The sequence below is a fragment of the Bacillus rossius genome, chromosome 11, assembly GCF_032445375.1.
Source record: "Bacillus rossius redtenbacheri isolate Brsri chromosome 11, Brsri_v3, whole genome shotgun sequence".
Taxonomy (NCBI): Eukaryota; Metazoa; Arthropoda; class Insecta; order Phasmatodea; family Bacillidae; genus Bacillus; species Bacillus rossius.
Genome location: NC_086338.1, coordinates 57087053 through 57103568, shown reverse-complemented (window position 1 = coordinate 57103568; position 16516 = coordinate 57087053). Strand labels below are relative to the sequence as shown.

At 45.2% G+C, this 16516-nt stretch overlaps 1 protein-coding gene across 7 annotated transcripts in view; it reads left to right on the top strand.

Annotated features, from left to right (window-relative positions):
• The window catches only part of LOC134537087 (transmembrane protein 47), a 107090-nt gene that overhangs the window by 57171 nt on the left and 33403 nt on the right, over window positions 1-16516 (top strand). Inside the window, exon 1 of one of the 7 annotated variants that reach the window (XM_063377360.1) lies at window positions 5487-5572. The exons of the other annotated variants lie outside the window; for them this stretch is intronic. Coding sequence (XP_063233430.1) covers window positions 5549-5572 — 24 coding nt within the window. The 5' untranslated portion in view covers window positions 5487-5548. Of the gene's footprint in view, window positions 1-5486; window positions 5573-16516 lie in introns of those variants that run through there. 7 annotated transcript variants of the gene reach the window in all.

The window sequence follows — 16516 nt, the reverse complement described above, 5'->3', positions numbered from 1 at the left end:
AAATAAATCAAATCTCGAGGTTGGCCGAAGGTGAATATTCGGGCTTGTTCGGGCAGGGACAGAACTTGATGTACATCTTAGGCTTCTCAAAGTCGGCCGTGTCAATCTGAGGACTGCCGGTTCATCTGAGATCCCAGCGATGTTAGTTCAGCGCTGAAAACACACACGGTGCAAAGGAAAATGTCGAACCGCAATCACAGTGTAGGACTCAAGTGAGGGGGGGGGGGGGATAGGGAGAAATAGGGGGGATATATTACCCTCCAGAAGTTACGAAAAATTGTGATGTCTGGGCAGTGCAAGGTGAGCTGTTCCAACGAATGCAATAACAAACCACAAAGGCAGCGATGCGCGTTGAGGATGTTAATGTAATTGTCCAAAACCCTTGTTAACTGAGTTTTTTTTGGTTCGAAAATTCTTATTTCATTTCTGTTTTGTCCGAATCCCCTCCGGAAATATTCCCGTGTCCGCCACTGCGTGATCAAACACCAGTTGATGGGATGAGATCACGCTTGTACGGCGGTGGTCAGTGAGTTACCTTGCTGGTGGAGCAGTTGTAAACAGTGCAGGGGGAAAGGTAGGTTGACGAGATCGGGGAACATGGGTTCAATTTTTTTGTTTTTTTCCTAACCTAAATTAAAACTAAGTGTATTTGGGAGGGGTCTGGGTTAGGGACAGACTCTAAGTGCGTCTCAGGCCGAAGCCCATACGCTCTAATCATGCAGGGTTTAAGCCATGAGAGAGAGGTAGCATGCATCATGTGCTAGGAGGGGGATTGGCCAGCCATCACTAACTCCCCTCACTAACTAGTCTAGACTATAAACTAGATAAGTTGGGCCCAGGTAAAACCTGCATAGACACAGGAAAAAATCCCTGGGCACTTACATGCGGGATGCAAAAGTTCATGCATTAGTAACAAGCAGGTTGGTTATAGGAAACAGAAGGATGGTTCCGGAAGAAGAGTTGAACAGAGTAGAAAAAAGTCTACGGTGCGGGGGGTCGGGGGCTTGGACATTGCTGTGCGCATTGGTTTTGGATGGCACTGGTTGTTTCGGGGGCGACTTTAGTCGTTTCCCGCCAGGCTGCCAGCCAGCCATATGGGTTCAATGAGACGTTCCTCTCTGCTAGGGACAGGAACGCTACAGGAACACGGTGCGGTGGAGGAACCAGCGAGTATGTTGCTGGCTGCACGTGCAGAATTTTCATAAGGCGCGAGCCACCTGCGGCGTCGTTCAATATCCTGTCCCCGGGGTCGTTTACGACCCGTAACACCCCCTTTCCCCCACACACCCGCACACACACACCTCACAAGGGCGCTGCGTCGACCTGGGAGCACCCACACAGCGCACTGGCCACGTGCGTGACACATCGCCGCTTTGACGCCGGCGCTCCTGTTGGAAACGGAACGAGCAGTGCGCAGTTACAGCAGCAGCGCGACGCACGGACTGCACGGCAATCTCACATAGTTTACAACCGGTCACGTTCGAGAAACCTGTGACGTCAGCGTGACAACAATATTCCGTCACTTAGCGGACGCGTCGTTAACTGAAACGAGCGCCGGAATTTGTATTTTTTTTATTTAGGAGGGTGGAAACTTTTGCTTCGGTAATAATTACATTACGTGTTTTTTTTTTAAGTTCGTTTTTTAAATCTCTTATATACGTTCACGTACAATGGTTTTCCTAATGTACATGTAAACATAAATGGCTGTCTTGTATGTAATGTGAAAGTAACGGCAAGAAACTTACGTATTGGTTCTTGTTTTTGTCGCGTGGTCGAAATAAGGCAATGTTTTACTGTCGCGTCGCGTTTGTCGCGCGATTGTGATTGCAGCTGAGACGCACGTGCGCTGCGGCGGAGCGGTTGTGTTTGTGTGACGTGTCGGAAACTGTCAACATTCATCTCGAAAACGTTTGTAGATAGGAAATTAGCAGGGAGTAAAAAGTTGGTTCGTTTATGTGTATAACCTTTGTACTTAAAATTAAAGATTTGCGTGTAGATAATAATATTGACGGACAGGTGCGGAGTATTATTTTTTTTTGTTAGTGCAATGAAATAATGATGGAACGCGTTTATTTTGCCTCAGCGAAATTAACTGTGATAACCCGAGTATAAATCAGTGGCGAATTGTCCTTAGCGAAGTTAAAAATAAAAAAGTTGTATATTTCGTCAAACAGATGAATATTAATGACCTGTATCTTTTACATTTGCTTCAGTTTAATATTACGAAGGTGGAAAAAAAAATCGCTAATATTTATACACCCCGTTAACTTCACGCCCATATAATTTGATTAGGTATGAAACAAAAACGTAAACTAGCAAGGCAGGAGTTGAACCTGCGACCACCTGAATTAAGAGACGAAAACCCGATAGTTTTAAACTGTAGGAATAGAGCATAGCAAAGAAAAATAAGATTATCCGACGTGCATTGTAGGCCTTCCTTTAAAACTTCGATACAGATGGCCTTTTTAGGCAGAACGTCTGTCTATTTTCACGCTCTTTTCAATGTGGACATCCTGTCTCTCGCTCTTTGTTTCTCTCTCTCTCTGCCACTTCCTCTCATGTTCTCTGTAAGTGTTATTCGTGTCACAATGGCGCCGCTGGCTTCGTTCGGGTGTGTGTTGTGTGTTGACCCACATCGTGTGTCTAGCCGAGCCTTTATCCTGGGTGGTGGGAGGGGGGCGGGGTAGTATGGTTTACACGAGCCGGCGTGTGATAAATCCCACAGCACACTGTGCATTCAGATTACATCGCAATAAATATTTAAAAAAAAAATCTCAGAATGCAGGTGCGTCTGAGTATTTCCAGGGGGCATATATGTGAGCGTGAGAAATACGGTGTGATAAATAATGGCCGTCATATTCTTGGCCCCTACAGTTTGAACGTACGTGAAGGTAAAATTAAAGAGACCGTACATCGTTCTACTAATAAATACGGGTAATCATAAATCACCTTCCTGTTTCCTCCTGATGTTTTTAATCTTCCATAGTTGATTTACAATGAAAATAGTTTCGACTTCATGTCGTTATTTTGTGTACCCACTGTTAAGAAATTTTGGGAATATCGAGTAAAGTATTTGGGACGGATTATTTAAAGGTATTTTTTTTATTTCACTATATAATTCACCACTCTCAGAATGCATGTTAATAATAACTACCGTAATGATTAATCTACTGTGCATTTTACTTAACACTTCATGACCGGTATGCATGTATTGTTAGAAGTGTGGGAATACGTGTCATGGGAGGATGGCCTAATTAATTAGACACAGTTTCATTTACTATTACACTATGTCTTAATTTACAACAGTTTAAACGTCTGTCCACAAATTACACACCTTCGTAATTCCACTAGTCACTCTCCCCCACTGTAGCTCGGCTCGACAGTGGCTCTATCATATGCTCGTCTCTTACCACGCACCTCTGTCACGACACACTGCCTCGCATTCTTCACTCGTCCGCCGCGCACACAACACCGTCCTCCGATGCTCCGATCTCCGCAGGCGAAGCTCGTCTCTCGTCTCCCGCTATCGCTCGCCAAGGGGTCACTCACCGTGTCTTCACTTCACCGCTCTCAGCTTCTCCGTTTATATACCTGCCAGGTTCTGCCCTGGGAAACGTCCTGTAGCCCTCCAAAGTGTCACATCGACAGAATCCCGGACTTGGCACTCGAAGCTGCGAGAATAATGGCGTTCTATTTACGCCGCTTCACGCAGACGGGGTTCTGGGAATGTGCCGAACCCTCTAGAAATATATAGAGATAGAGAGATAACGAGGTAACGAGGCGCCGCTGCTAATCGGATTACTTTGTAGCGGCGACAAGAGGGTCGGGAGCTACCTGCATCGCGCCCCTCCCACCGGCCGGCCTGCCTGCCTCGTCGCTAGCGTCCTCGTCACAGTATCTTGTATGTATTTCCACATCTGAACACAGCAGGCGCTGCTAGCCCGACTTAAGCTACTTTATCTTTACTTCTACATGTACTGTGAGTGGTTGGTAAGTTAACTCAATAACTACTGAACCGTTCAAAAAGCTACATCATTCCAGATGGACATAGTTTGCTTTATTTTGTTTCATATTATTTCGCAAGATATAACAATATTTGTAGCTAAAACTGAAGATAAACTATCGAAATAACTTGTTTATTGGCTTCCACTGGTTTAGCCATTGTGGATATATTTATTTACCCGTACGTAGCCTGTTAAAGGTTCTAGTAATGTTTAAACTGAATTATTTGATGGGATATGGGAACAACGTACCCCCCCACCCCCTCCTTCGTCTCCAGTCTACGTACCCCTTAGCCAGTTGGTGGAAATAATAGGTAGTTCTCGAGAGTAACAAAACACATTAGTACCAGACATTAGATTGCTTCAAATTTTACAGTTAGCAATTTCTAGTAGTGAATTTTCTTTTGCTAAATTAATTGTATAACTACTACGAATGATCACATCCACTTATTACTTTTGCCCATTATTAAAGCTTTTTTTTTTTTTTCGTTGGAGTTAGCGAAAAATTTTTCATGCAATGTGGGGTAAATATACTCATATAACGTTTAATTTTAAAACTTATTTGATTAAATCGGACAATTTATTAATTAATGTTATAATACATATTTACTAACTGCTGCTTTACTTGTGGATTGAGGCCACGTCTGTAAATATATTTACCGTAGCTTCCAATCAAGAGCAATAAAAAAAAACCTACTTCCAGATAACATACGACGTGTAATCTCGGAGAACGTCAGCGAAGGTGAGGGGTATAGATGAAGAGGAAGCCTTCTTTTCACAGACGAGAGAGCCAAACGCCCGATCGTTTTTTTGTTCATTGTAAAATGTTAGGTTAGCTACATTATAAATACTTTAAAACATTGTGGACGGTTGATTTGGTTAGGATAGCTACATTAAAGATGCCGTGGAATCATGTAAACGGTTTCCTATCCCTTGAATAGCTACATATTGAAAAGTTATTTGCTAAGCAACCAAAAAATGATTTTACAGTAATTTTTAATGTAGCTATACTTACCTAATATAACCAACCGTTTACAATGTTTTTAAGTATTTATAACGTAGCTAACCTATCCTAATCGACCGCAAAATGTAATGCCGCGCCGGTTTGTACAATGAGATGGAACGGGGAGGGTAAAAAGCGGGCATGAACCTCGGGTGTGTGTCTCTCGTCTGTGGGATGAAGGGGTGGGGTTGGAGGGGGTAGGTGCGCGCGACTGCAGCGCTGCTGGCGGCGGACTCGGAACCCGGGCCGCCGCCTCGCGCCCCCACAATCGATCCCTGGCGGCCGAGGCGCGCCGACCAGAGACCCCCGGACAGGGCTGTGACGGGCTGTGTGGGGCTCGCGGCAAGTGGGGCAGGCCGGCGGCAGGGTGGCTATCAGCGCGCAGTACCCGGGCAGGTTCGAGCCGCGCCAGGGCGGGTGGGGCGGCGGGGAGGCGGCGCCCCGGTGACAGCCGCCCCACGCGGGGCCGGACCCGCGCCGGCCTAGGGCGCGGTCGGCCCCCGACGAGCCCGCCCCCGGCCCCTGCCCCGCCCCCGAGGACGACATGGCGGGCAGCCAGATCGCCCAGGTGAGTCCTGCAGTCCTGCTGCACTCACTGTACAGCACATGGCGCCAACACCTGCCCTCCTTGCTAGCATCCAGGCAGTCGCCGAATGTTACGTGGTTTTTGACCGCACAGCGCCGGATGACCTTAACCACCGCACTTGTAGGCATGGAGTTTGGCCCGCAGACTGACAAACTCGCTCATTACTTCCCCTCCGCACTCATCCTTAAACTTTCCAAACAACCTTTTTGTTGTAAGTAGATTTGGTACTTGCGTATTAACGCCACCGCAGCCACCTTTTAAATATTGTGGATGTTTGGTTGGGTTAGTACAGCTACATTAAAAAAAAATCTATGAAATATTTAATTATGGTTGCTGAATAATTGCCAATTTAAGATGTGGCTATCCTGACCCAACCAAACGTTCACGTGATTCCACAGTATTTTTAAATGTTGCTATAAGAAGCCAACAAACTGTCAGCAATATTTTAAAGATAGCTGCGTTAATACGCAATTACCGTAGATTTTATTCATAAATATTTGGTATACTCTTCTAGAATAATTTCATTTTTTCCCTGCACAAAACATAGTTAAGATGTTTAAAGTATATAATTTTTTTGGTGAAGATTACTCCCCCTGTTGCTTCTCTTCGGGGTTCGGTGTTCAATCACACTAATAATCTCGACTGTGAACTGTGGCCAATCGTTTCTGTGCGTGGCCGCGGAATGCCTCTTGGTTTGTATGGCGGTGGTGTATCCCTGGTCCACGCCAGGCGTGTATGTGTCTTTTGTCAGCTTTGACCTCGCCCGAGTCCAGCTGAGTGTTCTTCTGATTGTAGCTCCGTATAGCGTTGAGGGTTTCTATTTAACTATAGAGTTATCTCAGAATGAGTTTGCCTTTATTCATTTTTGGTAATGCTGCAAATTTAAGTACGTATATAATTTTATTACCTACTTTATAACATTGGTATTATTTGTGTTACGCCTGCTCCGGTGGTAGACAAGGGTATAGATGTGCCTTTTTTATGTGTTGCCCATTTAAATTTCTGTTTACTTGGGGGTTTTGCGGATTTTGCATCACGACGCATAGTGCCCAGTAGGGAGCGGGCGAGTTGTCAACTCTGCTTGGAACAATGGGCAGAGGTGACTCTTCATGCCCTGTTCTCTCCTTCTGGACCACGTAGTTCGTCGCACTCCCTCCGACCCGTCGTGCAACGTGATCTTTGGCGGGTCGTTACCACAACGCCGAAATACCACAACGCCGAAATACCACAACGCCGAATGCCAAATTGACCGCAACGCCGACAGCTAGAAAACTGCTGTGTACCACAACGCCGAAATACAGTAACGCCGAAAAATATTGCTGCGGGGAGGGGGGGGGGGGCACAGGAGCAAAATGAAAAACAACTGGATTAATTTGTGTGTGTTTCTTAAATGTATCTTAACGCCGAAATACCACAACCTAACCTAACCTTTGTGGCAGGCCTGCAATGACATTTTTCGGCGTTAATGTATTTCGGCGTTGTGGTACACAGCAGTTTTATAGCTGTCGGCGTTGTAGTCAATTTGGCATTCGGCGTTATGGTTTTCGGCGTTATTGTACGTTCGGCGTTGTGGTGCGTCCCCATCTTTGGCTAGCCTGGAGTTCTCATTCTTCTTGTTCCTCGCGTGAAGTGATGTGCTCGTGATCTGTCTTTTGTTTCTCCATTCCGCCCAGTGGTGGATCCAGGATTTTGGTTTGGGAGGGGCTTGACCCAACTGAGGCTAGGCTTTATCAAGGCAAACACTAAAACAATAGTGGACCCAGATGCTTTTGGAGGGGGCTTGAGCCCCTTAGCCCCCCCTCTGGATCCGCTACTGATTCCGCCACTCGGGTTAGCGAACAGTTCAGTTCCGTGCTGCTCGTGTGCGTTTTCCCTTGTCCGCGTGGCGGTTGTAACACTGAAGGTTCTCACACACCGGAGCGGTGGCGGTAGCGATCAACGTGGCATACACTGCGACGGGCGCGGTAGCGGTGGCGGTAGCGATATTTGCACACGAGTCTCTGTATTGCGCATAAATGGACCGGCCGGACCTAGTAGAGGAAACATTACTTCTTGCAGCTGTAATCGAAGATGAGCAGCAACCGTACCATCTATTCCTAGCGTTTTGCCGATTTCATTCCAAACCACATCTTTTCTTCTGATATTCTTGTACTCAGGATCTGACATATCATATAACACAATGTTTGCCTTCACTGCTTCGATAAGTTTTTCTGTCGCACTTGTCATCGTGTGATATCACACCACTACACCAGGCGGCCTGCGGGCTGACGCAACCTGCTGCGTTCCGGCCGCCGCCGCGGGGTGAACGCAGCACGGGCCGCGTCCGTGCTCGTGTGTTCGCGGCTGGTCTGAACACGTCCCTTTCATTACATACGTCGCGTTTTACCGCCACCGCTCCGGTGTGCGAGAACCTTTAAGTGACGGTGTTAGCCAGGTGTGCCGCATTTGACGGGAGTTGGAAGGAGGAAGAGGTAGACGTCCCTGGTCTGATGACAGCGGCCGCTTGTGCCTCACACAGGTCAGGTCTGCGTGGTGGTGACACTTGGTGACTTGAAGAATCCTTCCCGTGCCAGTGGCCACGACGTGTGGTCGGCCGGAGGCCTTCATTTCACAGACGAGAGAGCCACACACGAAGTTTGCTCGCTTTTTTTCCCCCCCGTTCTATCTCAGTGTATAAACCGGTGTGGCATTAAATTTTGCGGTCGATTAGGATAATTTAGCCACATTATAAATACTTTAAAACATTGTGGATGGTTGGTTATATTAGGTAAGTATAGCTGCATTAAAAAAATACTGTAAAATCATTTTATGGTTGCTTAGCAGATAACTTTTTAATATGTAGCTATCCGGGGCTAGGAAACAGTTTACATGATTTCACAGTATCTGTAATGTAGCTGTCCTAACCAAATCAACCGTCCACAATGTTTTAAAGTATTTGTAATGTAGCTAACCTAACCTGATTGACCATTAGTTATCATGAGTTACAATGAACAAAAATAAAAAACCCGAAGATGCACGATCGGGCGTTTGGCTCTCTCGTCTGTGAAAAGGCGGCTTCCCTGTGGTCGGGGGCGTTACAATTTCATCTTGCTGGGCGTGATTAAAAAAAACTAACTTTAATTTAGCAGGCAAATATTTAATAGAAATAAAATAAAGGACTGATGTGATATCATAAATACGATTGGTTGAAGTATATATTCCATCAATTAAAAAAAAATTAATAAAAACTCAGTTTCCGATATTAATGTAAACCTACTTACAAAATTATTTATTTTATTTAGTCGAATAATCAATGTAAATTTTAAAAATAATGGAAATCAATAAATATACTGATTGTATGTTATAATTTATTTTAATTATTAAATAACGTTTTAATTTATAATACAAATAAATTATACATACGGAAACATAACCTTATTTGTATAAATACACTTGTAAAAGTTTATAAACTTAGTCACAATAAATAAATGTTTAATGATAAGGACCAGTATTCAATATCAGTTACTAAAGTATCAGGTTTAAAAGCTCATTAGAATTATTATTTGTATGTAGATTTTTTTTCGTCATGTAAAAATTTCGTTACACGGTAGCGTGCAGCGTAAAAATTCACTTTTTTTTTCATGACTCTCTGAAAGTAAAATGGGGGAAAAGATATTTTAAAATTATTTTATATATACTTAATTAATTTTGTTTACTTTTATAATATACAGGTTGAGAGGTTTTCAAAGTTTACCGACTGATTTCGACTTATTAGTTATCACAGAAAAATAATTCACGACTTGTGTTCTGAAGTGCTGCCCAAGACTAGGTAGTCTGTACGCATTTTAAGTTGCAGTTGAACGTGAAAAGCGTGTTTATTGCAAATGATAATTTGCATCGTACTCAAGACAAGAGTACCAAGTGTCTGGATAATGTTTGGTCGAACAAGTCCTACAACAATCGCTGCTGTACCTGTCGTGAAATAATTTTCATTCTCACATGGAGGGGGGGGGGGGAAGAGTGACATTCTTATCTTATGCATTTTTGTGACGTGTTGGTATCTACCCTCTTCCACATTAACCACGTCACAATTAGTCAGGCAAAACTATGAGAAATTATCTGATTTTTTTGACAAGTCCTAGAGAGCAACTGGCCTTGAGACAGTGGCTATGTAACACAAAAGTCACGGCTTTTGTGTTGGTGATGACGTTGCGTCGTGTCATCCAGTACTGGGTGTCATTCTTGGGGACTGGAAAAATTCGCGGTTTCAATGACCACTGGGATAGACTCCACGATTCTCTATGCACTCGGGCAACTATCACCTGGTCATTGGCTAACGACTCGGGACACCTGTTTACTGCGATTCTTACGAATCGATACTTATTTTGTTGAGTGTTTGCCATCGGCTCAAGAGTCCTTCAGGTAAATTGCGGTCCAATCACTGACGCAGATTTAAGCTAAACGAGTTTGGATTGCAGCCTGTCTCGAAAGGAATCCGCGAATTTTTTCGGTCTCTAGTCATTCTGCGATGGAGGGCCATCACTAGGGACCGGAAAAATTCGCGGGTTCAATGACCTCTGGGATGAACTTCATAGTTCTACGTACACTCGGTCAAATGTCACCCTCTCATTGGCTGCTGTCTTGTGGAGGTGTCCCAACTTAGCGACCTGTGATCCGACACAGCTTCGGTTGAGCGTTTCCCATTGGCCCAGAGTCATCCAGATGAGTTGTGAGCCAATAGCAGAGGCAGCACTGAGGTATAACTATTTGGATTTCAGGCTGTCGTGAAATGAATCCGCGAATTTTTTCCGGTCTCTAGCCATCACTGGACCCTGGTAGCCGGGAAACTAACCTCTTGGCCAGCTGCCAAGTGGTCGGAGTTATATTGGGGGATAATTCTAAACGGCACTAGATAAAAGAGGGGTGGGAGAAGCTAAGTCTTGTCAAAAAGGGGTTGGCTTTATCGGCGGGTAAACCATATTTAAAAAGGCTAAATTGATTTCACCCAAACGAGCAGTTAAACCGAGGGCGTGTGTGCAGGGGGAGGTTTTTAATGACTCGGCGCGGAATCAATTAGCGCGATGAGAATAGAACTCTGGCGAAACACGATGATGGCCGCCGATTGGCGTGGCAGCCGAGTCCGTCTGCTGCGCCACGCACGACCTCCTCCCCGTGTGCACGTGTGCACGTGTGCACGTGTGCAGGCGGCGAGGGTCCCGTGCCACTGTCACGTGGCTTGCCTCCGGCCGAGGTGTCTGTGCGTTTGCGATGTCGGAGACACACGTGTCTAGTGATGATTCCGGCGATGATAGTATTCTGCTAGGCTCTCACAGCATGTGAACGTAAATAAAAAATTGGTTGTCTGTAAAGTCGATTTACGGACGATAGTTTAACGTGACGACGTCATAACAAAACATTGATGAAATATAAAAAAAACTGTAATCAAATATCTATCATCAATTATATGAATCACCATAATTTTTTAGTCAATTGTAACATAACCTATAATTACTGCACTCGCCGACAGCGTAACGGAACACAGCGTAACGGAACGCAGCATAACGGAACGCAGCGTAACGGAACGCAGCGTAACGGAACGCAGCGTAACGGAACGCAGCGTAACGGAACGCAGCGTAACGGAACGCAGCGTAACGGAACGCAGCGTAACGGAACGCAGCGTAACGGAACGCAGCGTAACGGAACGCAGCGTAACGGAACACTGCGTAACGGAACACTGCGTAACGGAACACTGCGTAACGGAACACTGCGTAACGGAACAATGTGCGTAACGGGACACTTTTTCGTGCGTGCAGCCGGTGTTCATCGATTTATTAGACGTTCTCACGTCAAAAATTAATGGGTTCATGAAGTTAATCCAAATAGAAAAGGAATTTTAAGAATTTCATCAATTGAGGCAGTTGCTTTTGACTACGAACCCAAATTAATGTTTATCATTTCAGAATAAACACAACTCCGTTTGATAGCATTCTCTTGAAATAAAATCCCAGGCGTTTTCTTTCATATATTCTTCCATTGATTTATTCCCATAAACATTATATTTTCCGTAATCCTTCAATGAACTTTGCACGTCGACATGACTATTTAAAGTACAATACTTAATAAATGCGTGTGTGTGTGTGTGTGAACACCCGGGCCCTAGTGTCCGAATAACCGCTGCACACTCCGTGACCACATCTGGAGCTTGCTATTTGGTCTCCACCCCTTCCCACACCCCACCCCTGGCACACCATCCATCATTCCTTTTTTTTTTTCATCTCTCGACCGGATGTTCGGGAATCGAAGTCTTTCCCATTCCTTTTTTTCCTCTCTCCCCCACACGCTGTTAGGGCGCCGGCCCCGCAACCTCCCGTTACATCGCCAATGTTCATTTTTCTTGTCCCTTCCTCTCCTCCTCGCCTGCAGTTTCCCTCCCGATATCGGCACCTCGCGGCTCTGTTGGGGGGGGGGGGGGGGGTGGCATTGTGGGTTTCTGTGCGGAGTCGCTGGCCCACTGCCGTCATCAGTCATCGCCACTGTTGTAGTAGTGCGAGGGGTCATTTCGAATGTAAACAGGACATTGGTGATTTATGAAAATGTCTTTATTTCTCTGCATAGTTTCGTTCGACAGAAAAAAAAAACATATTTCTCCATCGGATGGGAAGGTATTTGATCGCATCGTGAATGAAAGAAGGTGGAGGTGGCTGGCTGGCTGCCCTAGCAGCCCACCGCAGCCTCGTCTGTAACTCCCCCCTCCCCTTCCCAGAGCCTCCTTCAGAGGACGGGAAGCATTCTTTTCACAGACGAGAGAGCCAAAAACCCGAAGTTCGCTGAAGTTCATGCTTTTTTTTCCGTATCTTTAATGTAGCTATCCTAACCAAATCAACCGTCCACAATGTTTTGAAGTATTTATAATGTAGCTAACCTAACCTAATTGACCATTTAGTTATCATGAGTTACAATGAACAAAAAAAAACCGAAGATGCACGATCGGCAGTTTGGCTCTCTCGTCTGTGAAAAGCAGGCGGCCAGTGACGAGGTGTCGCGGCAACACCGCCACCAGGACGTGTGGGCGTCCTGACTGAACCAAGTTGCGGTTTATATTTGAACGACCCTCTTATTCCGTCTGTAGTCATCTCAAAAAAAGTACTAAACGTCAAATTACTTCCACAAGCAGCCAGTCACTTAAGTTTAGGGGATTCCATTAAATTATATAAAATGTTTTGAGGCAAAATTTAGGAAATCAAACGATAGAAAATCATCGCCTGAAAACTGTTTTAGATCAAAATACAATCTTTGATTCCCATCACCCCTTTTCAAACGATTGAGAACTCACTTCACCGAATAGGGCTTCAAGTTTATTGCATGTTGAACGTACGGAAGGATAGCTTGTTGGTGACCGCCATTTGTAACCCCCTGGCCCACCACTGCTACGATTTATATCTTACGTCATGGGTAGAGACCTGCAAAATTCGCGGATTCATTGACCTCTAGGATAGACTCCACAGTCCTTTAAATACTCGCGGAAATGACACCTGTTCATTGGCTACTGACGCGTGAGACGTCTCAACTAGGCTGTCCGTAATTCGGCACTTTCTTGGTTTAGTGTTTCCCATTGGCTCACAGTTCCCCGGATAAAATGTGGGCCAATCGCAGAAGCGGTACGAAGATATAGTTGTTTTTATGCTAGCCTATCGCGGAATGAATCCGCGAATTTTGCATGTCTCTAGTCATGGGCAATTATGGCGTTTAAAAAAATATTTCGAAGCGGAAATGCTTGTATACGAGCAGAGGATTGGAAACACTCCGGGTTAATTACGTCGCACGGTAGACTTCCGCGAACTCGCACTTCGACGCTGCCTGCTGATTGGACCGTAGTCACTTAGGACCCGCGGTGTAGCCACTGAATCAGAACTAACTCGGCTGGAGCAGTTATTGGCTTTCCGCGAGCAACTGCCGATGAAGCGCAGGCGACGGCCGTGTGTATGTACAAAGGGCTTAAGTCCAGTGTGGCGCGAAATTAACCCTTTCATGTTCGTGTGTAGTCGGAGATGGCGAGCTAAACAAATCGAAGGAGATATAACAGGGAGGAATACATAGAAGGGAGACATACGGAGATTGGAAGGGAAATGGGATCTGTTGGTAGACATAGAAATAGAGACGTGAAGGGAATGTATGGGAAATAAATAAAATAAATATAAAGAGAGGAAAAATTGAGGACATGGTAAATAGAGATGGAGAAGAAAATATGAATTGATTAGAGCTAATCTCGTCGACGTGAGGTAATTGGTGACGTTGAGAGTTACCTACTAAAATGAAAATTGAGTGTCGACAGGATGAGTGGAGTACCCTGAGAAAACTCACCGCCTCTACGCCAGCGTGGGTGTGTCGTCCTGTGGACCGCCAGGAGCGCCTCGATCCAGACTGCAGGCACTTGACTCAATAAAGAAATAGAAAATGCTATAGAGCCAGAGGAATCGAGAGAGAGCGAAAGAAATATGAATCAAGAGAGGAAGAGGAATCAAGAGAGAGAGATTGAAAGAGATTGAGAGAGAAAGAGTAATAGAAAGAGTAACATAGTGGGAATGGGGGGAAGAGGACTCGAGTGTGTTGTCGACTGCATCTACAGGCTGCTGCGTGCCTACCAGGGCAGGGCGTGGCTAGGATCGCCAGCAGATGTCTCTCCTCTCGGCTCCACAGTATGTAGTGTCCTCGGTGCTTAGTACTACATAACGCCTTTTTTTTTCGTGTATGGTAGAGGTTGAATGTTACGTCGGTTATGGCCCTAGATGACTTGGTTATAAACTTATAACTCTTTCAAACACGGACGAAGGCAAGACAATGATGACCCAAGTGGCTAGCAATAAGGCTTGCACGTTTCGTGTGTGTTTTTGTGTGTGTCTCCTTTAACGGTTTTCTCGGCGCAGCGTGGTGTAAGAAGTCGTGTCGTGTCTGCCGTCTCCCGCGTGCAGTCAGGAACCTGAAATATTCGGTTTTCAAATCAGAATCAGAATCAGATTCAGAACTTGAGGTACTAGAACAGGCGAGCGTTTATTCCTTCCAGTCAGATTTTTTTTCCTTTTTTTCCCCCGCCCTCTTCACGTGTGGAAGCGACGAGCGTCTGTCAGCTGCCACAAGACATCCCCCCCCCCCCCCCCCCCCCATTATCCCTGGTTGTCTTCCGCGAGGCCCCTGGCAGAGACAATTCAATTTGCCGCGGAGAATGGAATTCAATTCTCCCCGACAACAGGCTGCGTTTGAGGACATTTCTTTCGCCCCCTCGCGGCAAAAAGTGCGTCCTTCCCCCCCCCTGCACCCCTCCCCCCCCCCTCGTTCTCCAACTGTTTCCGTCCTTGTCGAGTAGTAGCACCACCTCGTCTGTCATAGAGGCTACTTTCCTTTGCCGCGGCGGCCTGTGCACTCACGCCGCTGGTAGTAGATGAGCTCATCATCGGTGTGTTATTTATTTATTGCCTTATTTTAAGTGGCGAAGTTAAGGCGTACCGCCTTGTCTTACACTTAACCACGTACATCTTTACTAACTAGGTAGTTACATGCAAAGTAAACCTGATAAACGTTATATATAGCCTACACATACCAAAAAATGTGTCACATACATTTAAATAAACTGAATTAACATATCAGTACGAATATTAAAATAAAATAAAAAATTAGCTTGTAATATACACGTGAGCTACCTGAAGTATAATATATTATAGAAAGGCCTTTAAAAAGACATTCCGTGCATAATTATGATGTGTAGTTGCGCTCAACACCAACTGACTCTGTAACACTGTATGAATTTTGTTTTCATGCGCTTACAGTGTGACATTGCTCTTTGCTAACCTGTTCCTCCTAGCATTGCTGCAGAGTCCGTGACGCAAAGTTAATATGCATGGGGGCATAGCGACCGATAGTTTCAGCTTTTTCCAGTGATTAAAGTAGCGAGCCGTGGCTTGGTTTGCCACGTTTTGGCCGCGTGTATTCAAGTTGATTGCCTCCACTTGCAAATACGAACCTTCCAACCGCTGCTGTGTCAATTATTCCAGCGCTAATGATAGGGTTAGATTGATCGCGAACAGATGTTAAGGCACATTTGAACTGTAGCATGTCAATGTTGTTGCGAACTCTATTCGCCTGAGCACCTTCATATATGGTTGCCATCCTGGTGTGTGTTGAATCGAATCCACATCAAATAATATTATTGAATTACCAGAGACAACTAACACACGCTATGTAGTGTTTCAAGAGGTTTTTCATATCCATACATCCAAAATAATCTCATTTGCACAATATTAAAACAAATTGAATTTTTAACTAATTTTTCGTGTATATGCCTTCAACTAACTAGTAATATGTTATTCATTATTCCGTCTCGAATTTTGAAATTTGTTCCCCTGTTATTTTTTTATTATTTAGGGTGCTTCGTTAATGCCTAAAATCAATGCCTTAAAATTTCTCCGTATTTGTCAGTTAAGCAGAAGTGGTTAGAGAGAATGCCTCGCTCTTGTATTGCGCCTGGCTGTGATTAAATTTACTGCTCAAAACCGTCAAGTTTATTTTTTATTTTTGCTTGCCTAAGGACCCCGATTAAAAGAGCACTTCAGTCCAGAGGCTATACCGCGCTAGAAGCACCAGCGAGCGTCGCGCTTATCATCCCGCCTCACTGGCACACATACACCCCTGACGAGGCGGGCCCCTTAAGTGCTTTCAAGAATCCGTACCGGTTGATTTATACCTAAAAATTATTCTGAAAACACGCCTTTTCGCCATTTCAACTCTTCCGGAAGCCAAACTACCTGTCGACCCTCGGCGAACTCCGAAATAACTCTTCGTAGACAGACCCCACCCGGACATCTGGAGCATGTTTCAAATCGCGCTGTCTCTCCTGGAGCTCTGCGCACCGCGTGTGTGCCCGGGTGGGCGGGGCCTGGTGTGGTTCGCGGTCTC